Source organism: Morone saxatilis, unplaced genomic scaffold (genome assembly GCF_004916995.1).
Source record: "Morone saxatilis isolate NCDOM2014 unplaced genomic scaffold, NCSU_SB_2.0 Contig20, whole genome shotgun sequence".
NCBI lineage: Eukaryota > Metazoa > Chordata > Actinopteri > Moronidae > Morone > Morone saxatilis.
This window is the reverse complement of record NW_023339763.1, coordinates 14,705,605-14,728,914: the sequence shown is the minus strand read 5'-3', so window position 1 is coordinate 14,728,914 and position 23,310 is coordinate 14,705,605. Positions and strand designations below refer to the sequence as shown.

At 40.5% G+C, this 23,310-nt stretch overlaps 2 protein-coding genes across 2 annotated transcripts; one reads left to right on the top strand and one right to left on the bottom strand.

The window, feature by feature from the left end:
- Positions 1 to 2,353: 2,353 nt before the first annotated feature.
- On the bottom strand, positions 2,354 to 9,858 carry pdha1a (pyruvate dehydrogenase E1 subunit alpha 1a). The gene is made up of 11 exons (XM_035666135.1): positions 9,696 to 9,858; positions 8,626 to 8,694; positions 8,358 to 8,531; positions 7,971 to 8,097; positions 7,750 to 7,841; positions 6,695 to 6,787; positions 6,230 to 6,385; positions 6,048 to 6,119; positions 5,893 to 5,960; positions 5,174 to 5,282; positions 2,354 to 4,442 (listed from the first exon to the last, which is right to left on the bottom strand). Exons 1-11 carry the CDS (start codon positions 9,741 to 9,743, stop codon positions 4,278 to 4,280), a joined length of 1,173 nt encoding a protein of 390 aa, XP_035522028.1. The 5' UTR covers positions 9,744 to 9,858; the 3' UTR covers positions 2,354 to 4,277.
- A 1,327-nt stretch (positions 9,859 to 11,185) lies between these two features.
- On the top strand, positions 11,186 to 22,604 carry map7d2a (MAP7 domain containing 2a). The gene is made up of 17 exons (XM_035666888.1): positions 11,186 to 11,713; positions 13,372 to 13,464; positions 13,992 to 14,087; positions 14,176 to 14,253; positions 14,863 to 15,026; positions 15,203 to 15,299; positions 16,037 to 16,126; positions 17,849 to 17,955; positions 18,062 to 18,177; positions 18,306 to 18,697; positions 18,779 to 18,926; positions 19,347 to 19,521; positions 19,683 to 19,787; positions 19,893 to 19,943; positions 20,164 to 20,203; positions 21,003 to 21,681; positions 21,776 to 22,604. Exons 1-17 carry the CDS (start codon positions 11,677 to 11,679, stop codon positions 22,032 to 22,034), a joined length of 2,727 nt encoding a protein of 908 aa, XP_035522781.1. The 5' UTR covers positions 11,186 to 11,676; the 3' UTR covers positions 22,035 to 22,604.
- The last annotated feature ends 706 nt before the right edge of the window (positions 22,605 to 23,310 follow it).

The window sequence follows — 23,310 nt, the reverse complement described above, 5'->3', positions numbered from 1 at the left end:
CTGTTGGATAATAATTCCATGTGGCATTCACAGTAAATGAAATGGATGCAAACTGACTGCAATGCAACAATCAATTTATTATTTAGATTAACAACATGGAAAAAGTAGTACTTCTGTTGAAAAAGGGAATTGTTTAACAGTACAGAATCCCAAATAATACATTTTTAAACATTTGAAAGTTTCCACTCATTTACTGTCATCTGGTAACTTATCATTCTAACGCTGCAACAAAACTGTTTGAAACCAACCTCATGGTGATGATAGAGGAATATTAACCAGAGGCATTATGGAGCACAGTGTCTTGGAACCAGGAAATTCAAAAATGTACAACCTTTAGTTTCAATCCATACAGTAGATCTGTAGATATTCACTATTCAATAAGTGATGATCTTGACCTGCTGGTGTTCTTCAAGGACCAAAGTCAGTAGGATTCATCCTGTGGGGACTACAAACACCAGTTCAAAACTTCACAGATCCATCCAATAGTTGTTGAGATATTTGAGTCTAGACTTCAGTAGTGGAACTTGCTGACCTAAAAACTTCCCCTCCCCACTGACTGTCCTCAGGGGCCGTAGCTTCATAGTGTATTTGAATGTTCTGTCACCTCTGTGTCTCTGTGTATTTGTCTCTATTTCAAATGATATCCAAAATGAATCAGCACAAACTCGATATTATGTAACAATATTTATTAACATAAACACAGCATAAGTTTTTAATCTCAGTGAGGCCTAGTTCTGGTTAAATAAAGTTATATGTATATATCAGAGTAAATATCCATTGTTCAAATGTAGCCTGAGGTGAAGTCAGCACATCTGCATGTTGACATCACCACTGCAGCTCCCTGCAAGAGAAATGAAAGGCCTTTCAAGTTGAATGAATCAGGAAAGCTTTTTTTATGCTTTTCATTCATTCACATGTCTCTCTCTCCCTCTCTCACACTTTCATTGTCATTAGCTGACTATGGGCATTTAATCTTTCAGTTAACCAACCAAATTTTGCCACAATCTCTGTCCACTAAGAATCTGAAATCTGTTCTCCTCTCTGCTCTGTCAGCTGAGATTAAAGTGCAAATCGTTGAAGCCCTCCTCCACCTCCATTCACCTCCAGTTTCATCACTTCCACCCCACATCTGAGCTCACCATAAGCCGGCTCCTCCTCAGACCCACCCAGATCTTCTTCAGCCATTCTCTTCCCCCCCATCAGGATCACCAGCAGGGTCTGGACTCCACTGGGGGCCAGGTATCCTATACTTCCCCCTTTAAAATATGATGAAGTCACAATGGGGTCTAAGACTATTTACATTTCTCCTCTTTATTATGCAAATGCAAGTTCACTCTTAATGAAGTCTCCTGATTGAAATATCCATATAAAGCTCTACTGTTCAAGCTTGCAAACTACTACTACATCTCTTCTCTCCTTTAATTCTAGTAACTACTGTACACGTTCCAGTAAAACAACCTTAGACATTCCTCATGTGTGAAATGTTGGTGGAACCTTATAATTTTAAATTGACCAAACTGCAAACTTAAACTCGACTCGATGTCGAGTCGACTACTCTTCTCCACTATTATCTGACGTTTTTTATTAATTCCTTGTGGTTGTGGTGTTTCTGTTTGTGGATTGTGTTACTGTGAATGTTTATTGTTCTCTGGTCTCTCTTGGAGAAGATAAAATAAAGATAGTTACAGCCACAGTAATAATTCTTTATAGTCTAATTTCATGTTACTTTCTATGTTGTATGTAGTTGTATTGTCTTATATCTATATATATGAAACAAAAAATTAGACAAAAACAGGTTAGGAAATTTCAGTTTCTCTTCTTTTGTTAATATTTTCAAGAATTTTACATAAAGGATAATATATGTGTTCTGAGTGATTACAGTGAATCAACACTTTTCTCTACAATGCAACTTCAATACAAACTACAACCTCCAGTATTACCCTAAAGTGGTATTTCAGTGTATAAGTAGGCCAAGCGAACCTTCCTCTGAGAAGTTGTCCACAGTGTGTTGGAGATGAGCGACTGATGCTACTTATGTCACATAATAGTTGTCATTCTTCACAGCCAGGTTGTCTTTCTGGTCTGATCACTTCCAGTACATAAACATAGGTTGAGAACCTGCCTGCAACAGCACACACAGCTTTGACAAAGCAGATATATGGAAAACCTTCTTATTATTTCATTGTTTTGTTTCAGGACATTGACTGATTGCACAATTTCTCTCCTTTGAAAAAACTACTTTGATAAACGTGTGGATACAAGACTATCTAATGTTGTGTAAGATGAATGGCATATGAGGCAGTTCATCTGCTCTCTTTGTTATACGTCACATCAGTGGGAATGAAGCAAACAGTGCGGTACAGTCTTTTTATTACAGTTCACACATTAAACCAGAGTTTCCATGGAGCGTTTCTTTGCATCATCAGCCACCCTGAATGTAACAGTTTACTACAACAAATACTCATTGTAGGCAATTTCAGTTGTATTAAGACAGGTACTGACATTTTAAATTTTAGTCTGTTTTATTATGTGACTCAATACTTTTCACATTACAGAGGAAGACCCTTTCCCTTCTGTTTCCCCTTTAAAGGATTACAAGCACTGTTACAATGTTTATGAATATTATTAACTGAAAATTAACATGGCAGCTTGCTGCTAGCAGTACATGTTGATATGAAAGCTGTTTTCATTTTACTACCTGAGGTCCACATTTTTTGACAAGATAAAAAACAGACTGAAATTCAAAATGTCCACGTACTGTCTCTGTACATTTGAGCAAATAATGCACCACTACTGGCGTGTTGAAATATCACAAACACCTTTTGAGCAAAACATACAACTGTCACCTGAGCTGCTGATGCTCTCCCAACTGAACCAAATTTAACCCAACATCTCTCTTTGATTGAAGAAAATTATTGTGAATAGCAAAGCTTGATGATGAATGCCCTCCGACTAAAAGTCATTGAGTTCATTTTCACCGTAGATTGTTCAGCTTGTGGTAGTTTTCATTGTGAATATTTAGGATAATAAATATCTACACATGTACAGCAGAAATTTAATGAGCTTCTCCAAATATATGAAAATGAACAATGTATGTTTGTGAAACTCAAAAAAGGCACCCAAGCACCTGAGAACCTGCAAAATAACAGTATGAATGTAAACACACTCAGTGAACATGTCTTCAAACATCTGACTTTAAGATGCATATAATCACCTGCTCAGCTTTGAGTGTGACACACACACACAAACACACAACACACACACACACACCACCACACACACACACAAACACACACACACACACGAGACAACACATTCTTCCTCTAAACAACACAAGATCTGCCAGGCACATGTTTGGATAAATTAAATTAAAACATTTCAAACCTTTCCCTTGATAATCTTTAATCTCTCCTACATATTAAAGGAAAAACATATGGAGAAATATTGAGAATGTTGTTGGTAACGTTACCCTGCTGCCTCTGATGGTGTCTTTGTAACAAGGGGGTTAAATAAAAAAAAGACAAGAACTAGTTCACTCAAACTGAAGGGTTTTATCATGTACACTTCAGTATAAAGAGTACAAAGCCTTTTTACAGCTCAGACAGTCTTTTTATGAGATCAACAGAAACGAATGGACATTTGCTTAATCACACCTCAAAAGTGACCAGAGACAATCATCAAACAAGCAAATTTAGAATATATAAATATATTCACTTGGGACCAGATTTACAAAAGTGTGTAATATTAAGAGAAACAAATACTTTAAATATATGTCACTAAAATAAAAATAAAAACACAAGTACTAATTTATATCTTTTGGTATATTCTTTACGAAAAATATAAATAAATATGGGGCAGAATTTCAGGAGAATATGGCAACACAGTGAGTGCACTTATAGGGTCTTATGTAGGAAGCTGCTTTTCCAAATGTACAAACTGATGGCTGTAATTGCCTCTTCTTAAGGTAGAACAATGAGCTGTGTCCATATGCAGACACCAACAGGAGTAATGTAAAGAATAGAGACTATAGGGGAGACAATTGGCACAATAACTCTAATAAATTAATTCTCTATTAGTGTTTTTGTCAATCTTTGTTTGTTTTATTCTCAGAACATCTTTGTAAACATGGTCCCTGCTGTTCAAATGTACAGCACAGAAATTCATTTACTTGTTGATGGTTCTGGGTCTGAGGCACTAGTTTATGGTACGTTATATGATGTGTGCGTATGTGTTAGGGGCATGGGAGTTAATATATATTAGGGTGGGGTGGGGCGACCTTAGCTAACAGACTTCAGCTTGCTCCACGGGTTCGTGCCGCGAACCTCCAGCGGTGGATCGTTGTAAAAGATGTGGTTGCACAGTTCTTCCAGTGGGGGTTCAGGATCTGTGGTGGCAAACTGAGCCGCATCTTCAATCTCCTTCCTCACCTCCACATCGATCTCCTACAGACACAGGTAAGACATAGAATTATAGTCATTTGCTGTGTGACATTTACAGAACACCTGCACAACTAAGGAAATGTGTATATGCTGGTGTACTGTTCAATTAGAAAAAATAAATAGATAAAAATGTACAGTATGGAATTTAAATACATCAGAATGAGGAAATGTGTTAATAGATCGTCTTGTATGTTTGCTATTTTCTTATTCAACTGGAAACTAAAAACACTTCCAAACTGCGTGAGTTCAGCTAAGCTCCCAAGGTAAGATGTTAAAACCAGTGAGACTAGCTCTCTTGTGTTTAAACAATGTATTGCAGTTCAACAATATCGCTGACAGCAGCAGAAATCCTACTTTTTTCAGCTCCATATTGTCAATTTTCTATGACAAACTTGTGATATTCCTTGTAGATCCAAACAGCTCAGGGCACTTAGTAATTAGTTATCTCAAGATTTTTTTATAATTAGTTTAATATTTTGAGGCTTCAATCCCATTACCCCAAATACTTTACATTAAGGGAGTCATCAACACTATAAAATATTCTTCCTGTTTGTCTCAATGCATTTTTTGGAATTATGCAACTCAACAGTCTTGTCAAAAACCCACTGAGGGACCCTTGAATTAATAAGGTTTAAAATACATATTTAAAAAAGTATGATACAGATATGTGACTCTTTCAACTAGCCATAGAAGCATGATTTGTTTCCATTTTACAAACTGAATATATTTGCTACCTTGAGCTCCTCCACGCTGGCCATGTTGTTGCTGAGCATGCGGTCCTTCAGCAAGGAGATGGGGTCACTCTTCCCGCGGACCTCCTGGATCTCTTCACGTGTGCGGTAGCTGAGAGGGGAGAGATTGGTGCAGGGATGTTGTAGGGATGCACTAATACAATCATTTTGCTTTTTGAGCTGACACCGAATCCAACTTAAGTATTAGAAAATCAATCAAAAACCAGCAATACATTACTTTCACTAACTACTATTAATTATTAAGGAAGATATTTAATTTGGGCTCATTGTGCAAAACCAATCAACAGAACAAAATTAAAGTAACTTTTTATATGATTTGTAGTGTGTTTACATTTCTCATTAGCACTTTGAGAAATTCCTCCTGGATTAGATAAACCAGGCATTCATCTGCTAAAGCCAGCAGCCATATTAGTATCTGTGTTCAGTCCATCCCTAGGCTGTGGTCAGGGCATTGAAAGGCTACTACAGCAGGAGGGAGAGTATGTGAACACTACTGTGGGACAGTGGCAGAAGCAAGGGGCAGCAGCACAGTGAGGATAGATATTATTATTAATACACAGAAATAAAATGATTGCTAATGAATCAATCATTAAAATAAAAGTGCTTACAAGATGACCAGGACAGAGTTATAGTAGTTACAGCAAATATTTAAACCGTAACAAATAAAAAATATACAAAGTTCAGGAACTGTGATCATTTACCTGACACCAGGATCGCTCATACTGTGTCCATGATAGCGGTACGTCTGAAGCTCCATGAGAATGGGACCCTGATGAAAGGTGGGACAAAAATTATTTAGCTGAGAAAATGCCAACCACATTCCCTGTTTTAATATAATTCAATGTTTTTAGCTCACCTTCCCAGATCGGCAGTGATCAGCTGCAAACCTGGTCGCTTCCCGAACACACAGGACATCCATCCCATCCACCTGGACACAAAAACATCAGATTGACTAACATAAAACATAGCTGTGTAAAGTATATAGAAATAATATATGTAAATTATATTGTATAGTTAAAATAAGGTAAAGAACAGTACCCGAAGGCCAGGGATGTAGTCTCCTCTCTTGTAGTAGTCGGTGCTGGCTGCAGATCGCTCCACTGATGTGCCCATGCCGTACCTGTTGTTCTCACAGACAAAGATGGCGGGCAGCTTCCAAAGTGCTGCCATATTGTAGGTTTCAAAAATCTGACCCTGTGAAATACACAAATGATTTTTTTTTTTTTTTTAATGTGGCACAAAGATAGGATTGCTCTTTTTTATTGTTATCCTAGTTAGCTTACATTAGAAGTATACAGCAAAGAGAAACAGACAATTAAATGTAACCAACAATACCTGGATGATCTAACTTCAGTTCAATTTAATGTACTTATTAAGCATATAACACATCCACATGATCTTTTATGCATACAATTGTTATAGTAATATAGCAGCAATGTGGTGCTATTGATTCCATCCAGTAATTACAAAGTTAGATTAAAACCAGAGATGTGTGTGTCATACCTGGTTAGCAGCGCCGTCACCATAGAGGCTGACGCACACCTCATTGTTGCCAAAGTACTTGCAGGCCAGAGCCACACCAGCACCCAGGGGAACCTGAGGAGAATTCAGAGAGGTCTGGGGTTACATTATATACATTTTAATGTATAAAGCACTTATTTAAACAACAACAAACAGTATTTAAATGCTGATATAGACATCACACATTTTTTAATGGGTTCATCAGCCTGAAGGTTGTAATTCTTCAAAGTTAAAACGTGAAATTCATCAAAACAACAGACAATGTTCATTTCGACAATGACAAAAGCATCATAAAGAATAATCTGTTTGTTTTATATATTTATAACGTTGTTTTAAGCCAGTATCATCTTTTATGTGTGTTGCTTTTATGTGGTAATCTGATACTAATGACTCCCCTTGAGTTGAGTGACTTCATATAACAGGTTGATGCCAAGCAATGAAATTAAGTTTTGGCTCCCTTTTCTCTTTTTGCAAATTAATAATTAATTTATCTATTTCTAGGACGCCCTGCAAGGTTCGTCCAGCCAAGTTTGCGACCTTACTGTGGCAAATAATTGTTTCCCCATCCTCTCCTGTTTAAGACCACTGGACCCTGTTTTAAATGTGTTTGGCACCAACATAATCTCATTAGTATGGGTGGATAACAACAGTAATATTGAGGATTTCTGGATGCTCAAATCTTTTTTTTTTATTGGCTAAACTGAGGCCAAGCTGTTCTGGAATATGCAGAAAAAGATAAACCTGTTAATGACCAACGTCACCTTCCTTTAGTTCCACTATATTCCCACAATATCAGTCGACACTATCAAACCAGACGCACTAATTATACCTGCGTTTAGCCCTTATAAGTCTTTAATAAGTCACAATTTCATAACATTGACAGCATACTGGTAGGACATGTTTACATGTTAACACTAAACCCAAAACATGTGAATCGGTTTGTTCCAATCGCTTTATCGCTCCTTTCAAAAACAGCTGAACGAGATGACTGAATACTAAGTTCAGAGATCGTGTGAAAGAAGACTTTGGTGATATACCTGAGCTCCGACAATTCCGTTTCCTCCATAGAAGTTTTTACAGTACATGTGCATAGAGCCTCCTTTGCCCTTTGCAATACCTCCTCTTCTGCCTGTAAATTACAAACAACATGCAGCAGTTAGAAAGCTGAAAAATAACAATTTGCAACTCAAAATCCATCATGACTGGAGTTTAAAATGATTTAGAGACTGAAAATGTCACCGTGTCTCAGCGGACTCACCGGTGAGCTCGGCCATGATCTCCTTTACAGTCCCTCCTCTGGTGTAAGTGTAAGCGTGGGCACGGTACGCAGTGATCAGGTGGTCTGACAAGTTAATTGCTCCTTCAATACCAACTGCACAGGCCTCCTACATGTAGAAAACAAAAAGCTTCACATGATTTCTGTGTAAGAGCGTACATGTGTGGAGATGTGCTCTAAAAGACTGTAAAATCTACTTACTATTACTATCAGATATTTTTAAATAATACTATCAATTATCAGTTTTCAATCTGGTTGTATTTCAAAGCAGACTTTAATGGCATTTAATATTCTTCCCAGAGCAGCAAACATAAACCATTACTCCAACATTAAAATGAAACCCCAGAAACGAATTATAGTGCACTCAACCTGGCCGTCATACAAGTGGCAGAATCCTCTGATGATCTTCTGCTTATACAGCTGATCTGCCTTCAGCTCCATACGCCTCATGGTCTGCATGGTGCGGTAGTACTGCAGACCCTCATCACGAGTCATAACCACCTCAGTGGCCGGGGCCTCGTCCAGCTTGTGGACGTCACATTTCTAGAGGGAAGAAAAAATACCTATAATAACTCACCAACTGCCACGTGCGATGATCAGTTTAGCAGAAAAATATAACTTTGTGTTTTAAGCTTACCTTTATTTCAAAGGTAGCCTGGGTTGTGAAATCAGCATAGGAGCGCACTGACATGACCACTGCAGCTCCCTGAAAGACAGAGAAATAAACTGGTTATTCAATACTAGAAAAACCAAAACAATACTTTCTTTCTTACTTAAAAATATATAAACAAGTTTTTTTTATTTAACAATAAGTATTTTGATAATGAATTTAGTTCATACCACAGAGCGCTTTTGCTACCCAGACCTAAAATCTGCTACTGTACAGCAGAGCAGAAATAAATGCTGTGTCTGACAACACATGCAAACACACTGGAAAAATATTAAAGTCACAGAAAATATAACAAATATGCCCATTCACCTCCTGTTCATGTCAACATACTTGATATCGAAGTATCTATCTAACAGCAGATTACTCTAGCCCGAATAAAGTATCATCAGAATGGTGTGGACTAACAAATTAAACAAACTACAACCTCAAGTCTTTACTTTTTAAGCTCAACAGACAAACATCAGGCAGTCAGCCTCAGTTAGGATACATCTGAACGGATTTCATTCACGTATAACTTTAATAGTTTGTTAGGGTGTCTCAGGAAATCCTCCATGACCTCCCAGCTAGGGCTCTGATAGTCTGAGCAGCCAAATAAGCACGATTTAAAAAAAAAAAAAAAAGAGTTGTTATTGTTTTATATCTTACACAGGACAACTACAACTACCGTCATACATTGGGAACAGAAAAGTCTAAAAGGAAAGCTATCTGTGACAACACCTGACAGAATGAGCCGACTAGTTGTAAAGCTGCTAACGCTCGCTGTCAACTTTGACAGAAACAACCGCACACAGCTCCGACTGACTCCACACTGACGGCTGAAGAGTGAAACCTACACAACACTTCACAAGCTTGTGTCTTCACTGCCCGCGACACTAAAGCGGTCCCACCGAGTCCAGGTGTCCGCTCAGACTGTAGCTGTGTTAGCCCAGCAAGCTATGAATCGGCCTCACAAGGTCAGAACAGCGACGGCTCTGTTGTTTTGGTAAACATCTGTTGTTTACTGTTTGGCTACTTTAGTTTAAACCCCGTGTACTTACATTTCTCTGAGCACCAGCTCTGAGCACATTGGAGATATTGGACAGCATCTTTACCGAGCTAGCTCACTACAGTCCCTGCACAGCACAGCACAGCACGGCACGGCACGGCTCCGTCCTTCTGTCAGCTCTGTCCTTCCGGCCCCGCTCACTCTTCTTCTCTGGCTTCAATAACAACAGCAAGAACTCATTGCTGCCACCACCTCCCCTCTGTTCTGCAGGCGACAACACAGGAAGGAATATCTCTCTTTTTTATCTTTTTATTAATGAATAGGTATGAGGATATAGGTTGTTTTACTTCAACATCAGTAACAATTAGAAGAAGAAGCTCTATTATGTTTTATATGTTATATGGGCAATGCATTAACAATTGTTAGTTTTGTTTGCCAAACAGTATATTAACATTATCCTACATGGTGAATTTACTTATATTTGGGTTTAATTAGAGTCAGCACAGGCCTAACTCCCTATGAGACCTCTTGAACAGGCTGTTATGATACTCCAATAACATTAATCCTAATAGACCTGTTTAAGATTTGGAGGGGCAGTGCTGCATGAAACTAAAACTCAACACCAATCACCGATGTAAGCATATTTTAGAGCTGGGGTCTCTGACACCCCAAACGGAGTATTTTGAGCTGTGAAAGGAGGCTCGGGGTCTCCAGGACTCCAACCTGAATGTTTGTGTGCCGCCAGAAGATGTAACATGAACATAAATATGCCCATTTGTAAACCATATTCTGTCATCTGATTATATGAGCTGATTCATTTCAGAAATGATAAGGGCCTTGAGGTCACACCACTTTTATTTCCTAATTTTAAGAAACCTTTTAAAGTGTTCTCTGTCAGATTTAGTTTTAAAGCTTTACCTCAGTTTATACTGGTGCATATTCTTGAATACATTTAATAAACACCATGGGTAGAAAGTATTTCAACACAGCAGTACACGTTTTTGGGACTGCAGGCAAACTATAACCGAGCCATGTGCAGTCTGCAGTGTGCACTTTAGTAGATGGGCACTTAAAGTCGATGTTACATTCACTCAGTGCACAGAGAGTTAGAGGAAGGGGGAGTATATTGGGGCCCACAGGTCATCTTTTGCCCCAGGGCAGCAGCCAGTACCACTACAAAGGTTTTTTACTATGGTTAGATATTATATTAAATTATATAAAATATGTGATCCTATCCAAATGCTAGGGTCACACATGTTGATAGCTGTCACTGAAAAACGGTTAGTTCAACTCATTAGTGTTGTTTTTTTTTATTCAGGGCTCTCCATGATTTATCTTTTAAAATATGAAGAAGATGTCAAATAGCACCTTTATTGTAGCACAGGGTTCAGCAAATGGATGGGAGATGAATGATGTCAGCCTCTGAACATGATATATGATACTGGCTTTGTGGTGAACCTCATGTGAAATCAAGTTAGGAAACACTTATTTCTTGCATTGGGGTTCAAACGGACCGGCCTGAGCGCGCACTAAACCTGCATGTTATCCTTCTGTCTGTCATTCATTGCATCCAACCCGGCATTCAACTGCGGTCAAGTCAGCAAAAAAAAAAAAAAAATGGTTTGGACCTTGGTAGCTTTGTGTGTGCAGAGAGGAAATCTCCTGCATCCACCGGTAACGCGTTAATAGCCCGTGTATGGGCGGGCTTACGCTGCGACGCACGGTGCTCGATCGATTGTAAACTGGACTGTGTGCGCATCACCAGCTCCAGTCCCAGCATCTCTCTGCTCCATCCAACACTCTCCTGCTCCTGCCCATCATCACCAGCCTTTATAATGACCTTCAGGCTGTGTCTTAGTTGAATGGTCGCTGTGTATCCGCCGTGGCTGCGCTCCTCATTGTTGCTGCTGTGGAGGGAATCGGATACCTGCGCCGCTGCTGCTGCTGCTGCGTCGGCTTCACTGCAGAGTGTTTTGGGGGGTGACAGCGCGTCATAGCCTACATTTGGGTGTATTCTGCTTGTGACAGTCACCATGGCGAAAACAGTCTCACCGTCCAGTGCAATAACAGGTAAGCGTGATGCGATGGTTGTGTGGTCACGCTGTGCGGCTGTGTTGTTGTGTTTGCGCCGCGGTTTGAAGCAGACTGATGAATGACGCAATTGATTTGCACCGCTTTATGTGCATGACGCTGGTCTGTGCGCGGATGAACCGGCTTCACTGTTGTGTTTGTTCGCCAAGGCTTACAGCTTCACATGATGCAGGAGTGCTGTATGTAAGGTTCGTGGTTAAAAAATAGACCAGATAATAATAGAAAATAGATTTCGATTCCCTTGAAAATAAACCAAAAACACCAGGCCTAATGGTTTATATCACGCGTCAAAGTGTGCCTCCTCTTTGTGTTTTTGTCATTTTCCGATTAACATTTTCTCATGAGGGGATATCAGCATTGTAGATGATGACAAAGGTCCGGTAACCTTTTGTTTTTTTGGGTGATGACGCGGCTTCATCGGATGGAAGAAAGGGTTCAAATGAGTGGAGAGAGGACAGACTGGACAGACCCATGGATTACTGTATAATTTGTATGAGCTTCAAACCATTGTGTGGTGACTTTGTAGGTTGAAAGCTGTGTGATTGTCTGGAGCAGGATGGAGACGAACCTTTCACATTGTATTTACCCTCCACGCCCCGGAGGGAGCTCCCTGCAGGTCAATAATCACATCTGATAGGATTGTAGGAGAAAAGACTTGTCACACTAGTTCACTGCTTCATTGAGAACTGGAAAAGATGCAAGATGACTACTGGAGATCTTAGTTGTGTTGGAACTTTTAGACCTATTATTTTAAAAGCTCTGACAGGAAACAAAAAAGATGAAAATGCTTTCTATGTTCAGGAATAATAAATAACATAGAGCAGTACCTATTCCTGCCAAAGCCATAAAAGCTATAATAAATACACCCAGGTCATTAGAGGTAGGCTACCAGTGTGGCATGAAGAAATCAATAAAATGTTATCATGGAAAATGATAAATGCTACAAGTTGAGCATGTTGAATGTGTGCAGTGATGTGTTTGGTTAAGTTGGTTGAGGCGTAAGCTCTCCTGTCTGACATCAGCCAAGCCACATTTAAGAGGGTCTGCCAAGTTTCAGTAGGCTACACAGTAAAAATCCCTGACTGAAAAGAGAGTAATTCACTTGATCAAGTGATGCGACGGAGTGTGTTGGCAGTTCAGCCTACAATGCACATATTGATTGAGTGAATTTGTGGGATTAAATGGTTTTTTTTTTGAGAGACGCATTCAAAGATAAGAACGCAACCACTTTGATGAGATTTAGATACTGTTAACTCTCCATATTACATAATAGATTTGTCTAATAGTTATTATTAATTCGATTATTATTACAACTATAATAAGACATTTGTTGAACTATGCTTCATATTAGTGTCACATTTTGAATATTTACTCCAATTTAGGCGTCTACTTGCCTCTTAACCTATTACAGTATATGAGTTGATGTGTCTCATCTGTGAGCTGTGATCATTCATCCACACATACACACACACAATCACACACACACACGCATACAGTGACTATAGTTTCATGGCCGTATACCAGCAAAATTCTGCATTCACACCATTTACAACCATTGTGAAATAGGATGTGGTAATATGAGCTTAATGTTTAGATACAATACTTTTTAAAATTCTTTTATTTGTCTTGTGCTTTAGGTGAAAAGATGGCCCCACCATCCATCACTCTACTTCCCGACAAGAGATCTCCAACAAACGGTCACAGCTCTCCAGTCCGAACTGGAAAAACTAGTGAGTAATCCCCTCCGGCTTCTGTCACGTAATTCACTCTTTCCTTCCAAGTGGTTTCATCTGGATGAAAATCACTTGCACACAATGATGTGGATTATTGCATAATTACTAGAGAAACATAACAGAATGCACAGAATGACTCCGTAGGCCTCTGCATATGAGGAAAATGTGTTTCAGGCTGCTCTGTTATCAGTTAACGGAGGAGTAGATTACAACCGCAACACAAGCTCAGCAACAATAACCAAAAGAGACATTCAGCATGTGTAGAGTGACTATCACATCAAGGACAGTTTCCTCCCTTCTCCTGCATATTGCTGCAGTTTGCCCTTGGCATTGGGGCTGCTTGGCATTTTGCAACACAGTGCATTTAACGCTGAGCAGCCCCACACGGAGCTGACGAAATGCATCCCTCTGCTGGTAACAGAACAGCACTGCAGGTCAGTACTGTGGCGCTGATGTCATTCCTCTTTAGACAAAGCTGTGTGCTCTCTCTCTCTCTCTCTCTCCTTCTGTCATGATGATCCCAGCTCCATCAAACACAGAGAAGAAGCCACACATGAATGGACACGCTTCCCCTTCTCACTTAGCGGCTAACATCAACAACAACCATGCAGGTAAACAAAGTAAGTCTCGGGGTTTCTCTGGGCTTTCATTTGACTGCATTACCACTACCTTTGTTTTTGTTCTCTGACTCTTTCATTCATCTCTCAGTCGTGGAAGGTTATATGAAGACGGACGACAGGATGCGATTAGCCAAAGAGAGACGTGAGGAGAGGGAGAGAAGCCTGGGTAGGTGATGTCCTCTCGGTTAATTTTTCTGATTCTGTCAGGTTCTGATTTTGTGAACTGAGAAGCCCTGGAATGCCTGTGGGTTCCTTCTTCAGTGCAAAGTTTTTTTTTTGGCATGACATTTTTTTTTCTCTACAGTTTAATTGGTCATGGAAGGGCTTTGCTAGCCAGTAGAAGAGATATTCTGAGTTCACTGGGTTTTTCATGTGATGAGCTAAGTCACTTCAGAGGATGTGACAGTGACATAGAATAATCCACAAAAGTAGGTCTCACACTCACAGTTAATCATGCAGCTCTTGCAGTTGCCTCATGATGACAAGGATTTCTATCTTCATGACAATCAAATTCGCTGTAACAAATACAAGTTCACATAATGTCAGATTTGGTGAGTGTGTTTTGAAAGAAAAAAATACCAAATATTACAAAAAAGAACAAAATACACTATTCTTAAAAAAGTATTTTAATGAGAGAATAAAATGTACTAATAAAAGTGTTAGAATTGAGACAATTTCAATTTCGTTTGCAGTAACTCTGAACGCTGAACAGCAACATTGATCCATTAACTGTATTTTCTGGAACCTGTAGCAAAATTGGTCTTGTCTCTTTCAGCGGCCAGGGAGCAGCTGATCAGGGAGAAAGAGCGCAGGGCACGGCTGCAGTACGAACGCACAGTGGAGGAGCGCTGGAGGCGGCTGGAGGAGCATAGGCAGAAAGAAGAGCTCAGAAGAGCTGCAGTGGAGGAGAAGAGGAGGCAGCAACTCGAAGAGGAGAGGGTAAGCTGAGTTAACAAAAAATCTTAATCAAGATCTGTTTAATTCAAGAATGCACTATGGCCTATATAATGTGTGGTTGTGTGTGTGTGCAAGATGTACATACAAATGTAATATAACATACAAGTAGTGAGGCGACAGAGTGAAAATAATGGTCGGCTTTGCTGTGTTGCGTTCAGGAGCGGCTGGAGGCCCTGATGAAACGCTCTCTGGAACGAAGCCTTCAGCTGGAGCAGAGAACCAAACGCTGGAGCAGAGGCTGCCCTACCGGAGCAGGCAAGAACTGAGCTTACAAATAGTTTTGTATACAAGAGGCATGAGTGGCAGAAAGGTGAAATGTGAATGATCTGAAACCGAAAAGCAGGATATGGAAGGAAAAAATTGTGCTTTTTTTCAGAAGGATTGCATTTTGCTGTATTTCTGTGAGACACCATGACAGAATGTGTGTGCATGTATGCTGTTGGTTGTGTGTGTGTGTGTGTGTGTGTGTTTGAGAGTGAGTGAATGTGTGTGTGTGTGTGTTTGAGAGTAAGTGAGTGAGAGTGAGTGAATGTGTGTGTGTGTGTGTGTTAAAGAAAACTTCTCTTGGCCTGATCAATGCTGACAGCCTGGCTGCTGAAGTACGCATGAGCAGAAATGTGTTCCTGGTTTCCCACAGAGAAAAGGATGGAGTTACACATCTACACAGGTGTCTATGTAACACTAAACTACACTTTTTGAACTTGATTTAAATAACGGAAGTGTGAAAATAACACATAAATCATCTGTGTGCAGTTCTGTCTGCCACATAGACTTTTTTGATATCACCACTGGGAAGGACAGCTGGAAATATTCAAAACCTATACATAATGGTTTTAAATCAGACTAAAAAAGTGAGAGTTTAGGTTACATTACATCATGACATCCCTGCTGATATGTTAGCTCCCATCCAGGACTCTACAGGTGGATAAGGAATTGCTCAGATAAACTGTTCATAACGCTCTGCTCTGCTCTGCTCCGCCCGCTGCCTATAGGTGACAGTGAGAATGTCCCACTCCCTTTCTCTGCTGCCTCCGCCTTTTCCCATGGCATTGCCTCCCCCCTTCCTGCTGTCAGCGAATCTGGTAAAGTTAAGCCCCCCTTGCCCTCCCAACTATATCTTCCCCTCCTGTTCATCCAACAGTTACCATGTCTGTGTTTGTTTGGGCGGTCTGAAACTTCAACATAAACCAAAGGCAAATGTCTTCTTCCTGTGATGCGTGCATGTTAGGCTGCGCCGTTGCTGAACTTTTAATGGTGCCCTTGTTGTGCAAATGAGAGAATGCACTTCTGCAAAGTAATCTATATGTTTGCTGTGTTTGTGCTCTGCTGCAGTGGCTTTTATCTTTGAGTTACTGTCACAAAAGGCAGTGTGGAGTCGTAACACTGTGAAGACAGGCTTCGAGGATCACGCAAATTAACAGGCAGATGTTATCAGTACAGGAGCTTATACTGACATATATTCAAACATTTATCTAGAAGTGCTGGTCTTATCATGAGCTAACCTAATTTTCAGGCAGAATCAAGCTGAAACATCCTCCTAATCTCCTGAGGCGGGACTTCCATTCTCTCCTCTCTTGCAAAGGAAAACTCCATTGTGCAGGAAAAAGAGGACAATAAGAAGATGCACCACCATCAGCTATTTCATAGACTGAATCTTGTCGGCGGAAACATGTTTTCCTCCATTAATTCATCATCTTTAGCCCAGTATTCCTCTGTGACGTGTGTTTTAGTAAACACATCATTTCAGTATGTATAACTCTCTTTAAGATTTCCCTAGAAGTCAACCTCCGGATTAGTTGCCCCAGATTAGTAACCTCACAGTAATTACAAACCGGCTAAAGGGCGCTGATCACATCAACTGGAAAATCTCTCTCTTTTAACAGTTTGTAGTTTCCTTTTTGTGTTGATAACCTGGGATGCTGACACCGGGTCCCTCGAGCAGACGTTTTTTAGAGATTAATCGCACATGACCTAGAATAGAAATATGTGTCCCAAAATAGACACAGATACAGGCATCCCACTGGGAGGGCTACACTCTTTAGCGATTACTCTTTACAGATGATGGCAGATGGATGAGAAGTTACAAGAGACAGCAAGAAGACTGCTTCTAGTGTTGTTGTTGTTGTTGTTCCATGTTTAGGTCCTTTGCTTTTGTGATTGTGAGTCTGCAGAAGGCCTGTGTGTGTTTTCATTTGGTGTCATTGTTTTGGGTATGGCAAGGACAGAAGTGTTGGGAACTGGGTTTGGGATTATTGTTCGCAGCCACCATGCTGGCGTGTGTGTGCTTGTATCACACTGCGTAGCAGCAGCATACAAAATTACTAACAAGGATGTTAACACACCACATTATGTCTGACTGTTGGCTGAACCAGTCATACTGGCAGTTGAAAGACATGCGTGTTCAATATCCCTCAGTCAGGACTAATCTAATACTGGTAAAATCAATGGCCTCTTTTTGGCAGAAATGTGTCCTTCCACATTTGTTTTTCAGCTTTATAAAGTCCAGTAAGGACAGAAGAGCTTGATTTTAGCTGTACGTTTGCAGGTTTTCTACCAAAACCAAAAGCTTATTACCACAGCTTCAACCAGAGAAGAGAAAAGTATCACATGGATGTCTAAAATTTAGCATTGTGGCATATAATTAGTTTTGCATCATCCAACTGACCTGGAAAAGTGAGTCTGTATGCTTAGTTGGGTGCAGCACACACTGTCCAGTCAATCCCTCCCTCTGGCTACTGTATTATTATCCCACTTGTTATTTGCCATCATCAGATTTGATAAGCATTGTGTTTGTCATCATGCAGCGCCCTGCAGCCCTCACAGGTCACCTTTCTGCAGCTCGCTGAACCCTGCAGATCACAACAGAGCTGGACTTCAGGGTGGCTCTCGGTCCACTCCCAATACCCCCAAGGTCAGACCTCACACATACTCATACCTCAATATACTTGCATAGAATCTGTAAGAATCAAAAATTAATGGATACAAATTGCAAGATCTTACATCACTATAACTTACAGAAGGAGCGTCTGCGCAGAGACAGAAGAACTGCATCCCCAGGTTGTGGATCCCCTGCGAGAAGATCTGAATCCCCTGCTAGTGTTACCAAGCACTTGGCTTCCCCTACTACCTCCAAGTAAGATTATTTGTTTGGTGTTGAATTGAAAGGTCAGCTGGGACCATTGCCTTGTTTAACACAATTTTAAAATGTCTTTTCTGTCATTAACATAGAATTTTTAAGCCAAACAAATCTTCTGTGTGCAGGCTGGCATCAAAGATGCGTGCCCAGTCTCCTAGCAATGCACATCAGTACCATTACTCTCCTACAAGACATCGTCCAAACCTGTCGAGTGATGATTGCAAAGCAGAAGAAAAGAAGGTGGAAAGACACAGTGAACAATCCAAAGATGAAACTGCAGTGAAAAAGAATACCGACAACAACAGCATGAATACAGCCCTACAAGCGGAGAAGAATGCAGTCAACGCTGAAACCACTCAACCCAAATCACCTAAAGGGGAAACTTTTGATAAGCCGCTCAAAGGTGACACATGTGACAAAAATCAGTCCCCTGACATAAAAGACCACATGTCTCCCAAAGTGGAATCCTCAGAGAAGAAGATGCAGAGCAATGCTCAGGATGCACACAAGAAAAAAGGTGGACTTTATACCAACAAGTATTTATAACCTTACACTGAATTACAATGCTCTTACAACCGTCTTTCTGTATGTGTGACAGAATCAGCACCATGTGCGTCCACAGTGAAGGTGGCAGCTGGCACAACAAATGCAGAGGAGGCTACCAGGTTGCTGGCAGAACGTAGGCGTCAGGCTCGAGCTCAGAAAGAACTGGAAGATAAAAAACGGGAACTAGAGGAACAAGAAAGGTAAGTTCATTCAATGAATCATGAATTTAAGGCAGCATTAAAGGTCCAGTGTGTAACATTTAGGAGAATCTATTGACAGAAATGGAATATAATATTTATAGGTATGTTTTCACTAGTCTATAATCAACTGAAAATAAGAATGAGCCGCTTTTATCCACTGTTACCTTTTATGGAGCCCGCCATGTTGAACCACCATGTTTCTACAGAACGGACAAACCAAACACTGGCTTTAGATTTTATGCATGTTTCGCAGCGACTGTAGTTTCTTCTTTGCGTTTGGAAGGGGAGGGTGAAGCGATTGGATTGCAATCTGCAGCAATACCACTAGAGGCCATTATATTATACACACTGGTCCTTTAAATAGTCTGTGGGGTTTAAGTCTGTACTTGAGCTTAATAAGTGTACTAACCTGCCCAACAGACTAAGAGAAGAACAGTTGAGGAAGCAACTCGCTCAAGAGCAGCGACAGCAGGAGGCAAAGACTCAACAAGTGAAGGAAAAGGCGAAAAATGAGGAAGACCCTCAAAGGATGAAAAAAGAAGAAGACATACAAGAGAAAGAGGAGGAAGAGAAGGAGCAACAGATGGACAAAGAGGTAAGAGATAATTATAACATGCTATAAAGCAGTTGTTTTTGCCCTAATGCTGCATGATTTAAATGTATTTTTAATTTCTTGTGAATCTTTGATATATTAGGTAAATGATTTTCTGTCTTAGAGTTTCTGGTTATAAATGTTTTTCCTCTTGATCTTAACAGAGAGACAAAGCCAAAGTCCAGGCGCAAGAGGATGCAGAACGTCAGCGGCAAGACAGAGAAATGCTGACACAACAAGAAGAGGAGGAGAGGCAACTAAGAAAAAAGGTTATTTCTAACAGAAAAAACCCTCAGAAAAGAGGATCACAGCACTTATTACATGTTGCTTCAAAATCTGAATTCTGATAATTAAATATGAATCTATTTTTGCAGAGAATTGAGGAGATCATGAAGAGAACTAGAAAGGGTGAAGCCGACCTGAAGGTACTGTGAGAGGCACCCTCTGTTCTCGTACAGTAGTCCTGCTGCCTTTAAGTACCTGCTGATTGTGTGATCAACATTTTTTCCCCTCAACTTTATTTTGTTAAAAACTCTCTGTTGTTGTTTATTATCTTTATTAAATTCTATTGTTGGTTCTACTTTGGTTTTGTGTCCTGATTACCCCAAACGTTGACTTGATCGTCTCTGTTCTGCATTGACTCAGAAGGAGGAAGAGGTGGAGACGAAGCCCGTCTTACCACCAGGTTAGTATGTTATTCGGTCGCTCTGCAAATCCTTAAGTTTGCTTGCTGTCCCTGCTTACTCAACCCCTCTCTGTATGCCTTGCAGCTGTAAAAATGCAAACAGGGCATGTGTGGTGTATGATGCGATTCATTTATTAGCTTATTTGCATGCGCAGCAGTAATTTACATTTTTATGACTTGGCTTGTGAGACATCTCAGTAGGGGGCAGATGCCAATATTTTTCCAGCATTCTTGCTATTGTCTTGTTATGTAATAATTCTGCTGTTTTTGGGCTTTGGCTATTCAGAAGAATGAACAGCTAAGATGCTTGTCTGCACCAGCTTAAGTCAACCATGCAAAATTGTTCATTGGTATATTGCTTGTGCTTTGGACCACACACTCAAAAGCATTTGGTTTGGGGTTATATAATATTTTCTGAAATATGGAGTAGCAGCCAAGGACTTTCCTTTCTGTGCTGATAGGGCGCCTTTTATTGTAGAGCAGTGCTTTGGGAGCTGACTTTAAAATTAGCTGCTCTTGAAAATGCCCTTGGAAGATGTATTCAGGGACTGCTCTGCACAGTGTGAGCTAACACTTTATTTGGACTGTCTACCAGTAATTCTCGAATAGTTTGGCTTTTACAGTTGAGCCAATGTCAATATTCAGTATCAACTTGTTCAGTAATAGTGGTAATATGTGACAGCCACTGTTACTGTTGGCAGGAATAGACTCAAGTCGACTCAGATGAAATTCAGTTGATGTTGACTGGACCGTCCAAATAAAGTGAAGCCCACTGTGATGTTTTTTTTATCCTCCACAGGTGAAGTAAAGCCTGTTCAGACTAATGCTCAGGTGAACGAGCAAGCAATCAAAAAGGTTAAGCTTCAGGTAAAAGAGCAGGTCACAGTCCAGGTCAACAGTGCCCTGGTGAAGAAAGAAGCAGCAGCAGCAGCAGCAACAGCACAGATGGACAGTCAGAAGAGTCTGCAAGTTAAAAACAACACTCATCAAGTGACACCAGCACACAGTGTTCCTGACAAGAGACCGGAAGCCAAAAAAGGCAGTGAAGAGCACGGCGGCCAGACTCACAAAGAGGGCAATGCCGGTGTCTTAAAGCAGCAGGGAAGAGAGGTGGAAATGAATGTAAACAAGCAGCACAAAGCAAATGTTAAAGCCACAGACCAAATAAATAAAGAGCAGACAAAGCTGGCAGCAGATGCCAAAGTCAACCAAAAGGAGGGCGGTATGATGAATGGAGCAGTGAAGGGTGAGAAAACAGCCTTGAAGAGTAGTCATCTAACTGCTGAGGCAAGCAAACAACAAAGCCTGCGTGTGTCAACAGCTGAGGGCAAAGCTAAAGGAGGGTCCCAGGTGGAGGTTATTAGACCCTCTGTGACAACCCTGCCAGTTGCACACCTATCACCGCCAGTCATCAAGCTGGAGCCGCTAGATGTGAAGCGTTCGGGGTCTTGTGACGAGGTGCAGTCCATGGAGGTCAGGTGAGTCATCAGGTAACCCTGTACCACATTACATGCTTGGTCTACCAATAATTATGGACACCAATATTATTGCGTTTTTATGATTATATTTCAGCCCGGCTTCAAAGGAGGAACTTATTTCAATCCCAGAGTTCTCACCAGTCAACGAAATCCAGCCCAGCAGTATGAGTAACACCCGAGCTCTTGAAGATCTAATGGACCTGACGGGCAGTGTCACCTACCCCAAACTGTCCTCTGATGGCAACATAGGTGACTGCAACAAGAACCTCATTGAGGGAGTTGTTAGTCCCATGTCAGACTCAAAGCTCATTGGGGTGTCACCCCCGTCCTCAAACAAACTTAGCATTAAATAGTCGATTAATCTCTCTCGCTTGCCTTCTCTCTCTCTCTCTCTCTCTTTCTGTCAAACATTCATTGGGAGTCACTACATTTATGGGAATAGAGCCATAGAGATTGACAAAAAATAAATAAATAAACACAGATTCCTCACTGGGTGCCAGTTCAGTCCCAGTAATAAAACCCTGCTCAGAGCACTGATGACTGCATTTGTACCTCTGCCTTTCCACATGCCCTCTTAAGCCTTTAAATCTAATTCAGTGTGTTGCTGGGAAAGGCATGACCTAATTTTTAATACGTGTCCTTTCTAGGTAATGTTATTCATGCATGTATTGGTGACTGATTTGGCTGGAACGTAATAGATTTATCTGGCAAACTAAAATCCAGCAAGACTCTCAGGACCACTGCAGTCCTTCACCCTTTCTAACCCAGCAAGGTCTCATAATGGAATTGTTCACATTTTTAATTTCATGGCAATGAGATATGATTCCCTTTATTCTTTTTTTTTTCTTTAACTGGGACTTTCTAACTGCACGTGAGTGAGGATAATGATCCCAAAGCTATCAACTCGAATGTTATTGCACATTTAAAAAAAAAAAACATGGCATCAACACAAATGATGGTACATACTTCATGTTTGTTGCAGACTAATCGCTAACGTGGACTCTCTTGCAAATATACACTTATTGTATTTATAAAAGCTTATTTAAATAGCAAGGCATCCATTTTTCAATGTTTCCAGTGATGGAAATACTGACAGCTGAGCAACCTTCAACTTCTGTAGGTGTGCCTTGCTATGTGAAGGGTTTCCCAGGCACAGCACTAATGGATGCATTAAACTATAGACGTCCAGTAACATACACACATTCTAATCAATAGGTTTTTGGCTATTGATGTGAGACTGTTGAAGTGCATTGAAGTGCACTGGGGCAGGAATGTTTGCTTAACAATCAACTCATAAGTGTGCCCTGTAGCTATAAATATGCTGTTTGCTGTTACAGTTTTTCTCCCTCCATCATGTTATATGTGTGTGGTCCTGTAGGAATTATCCAGTGGGCTCCTTACACTTATTGAGCAATTCATAAACTGACTAATAATTGCAATTTTTCCTTTTTCTGTGTTGTGTCTAAATATAATTTCAATAGAGATGCCTTAAGAGGGACCGAGTTAATGTATTTTAGTGCCAGTCTTCTGGCTGTGTATGTTTATCCTTTCTGTTCGGCCACTGGGATCGTGTATACCTGTAATACTTGAACCTCGGTTTAACACACATTCTCTCCGCCAACAATTTGC

Excerpts from the sequence above, each read along its gene's own strand:
- pdha1a (XM_035666135.1), bottom strand. The coding sequence starts at position 9,743 with ATGCTGTCCAATATCTCCAATGTGCTCAGAGCTGGTGCTCAGAGAAAT. Across the intron at positions 8,695-9,695 it reads GAGCTGGTGCTCAGAGAAAT|GGAGCTGCAGTGGTCATGTC; the intron begins GTAAGTACACGG and ends TCTGTCTTTCAG. Across the intron at positions 8,098-8,357 it reads GCCACTTGTATGACGGCCAG|GAGGCCTGTGCAGTTGGTAT; the intron begins GTTGAGTGCACT and ends TTCTACATGTAG.
- map7d2a (XM_035666888.1), top strand. The coding sequence starts at position 11,677 with ATGGCGAAAACAGTCTCACCGTCCAGTGCAATAACAG. Across the intron at positions 17,956-18,061 it reads CCACTCCCAATACCCCCAAG|AAGGAGCGTCTGCGCAGAGA; the intron begins GTCAGACCTCAC and ends TATAACTTACAG. Across the intron at positions 19,944-20,163 it reads AGGGTGAAGCCGACCTGAAG|AAGGAGGAAGAGGTGGAGAC; the intron begins GTACTGTGAGAG and ends GCATTGACTCAG.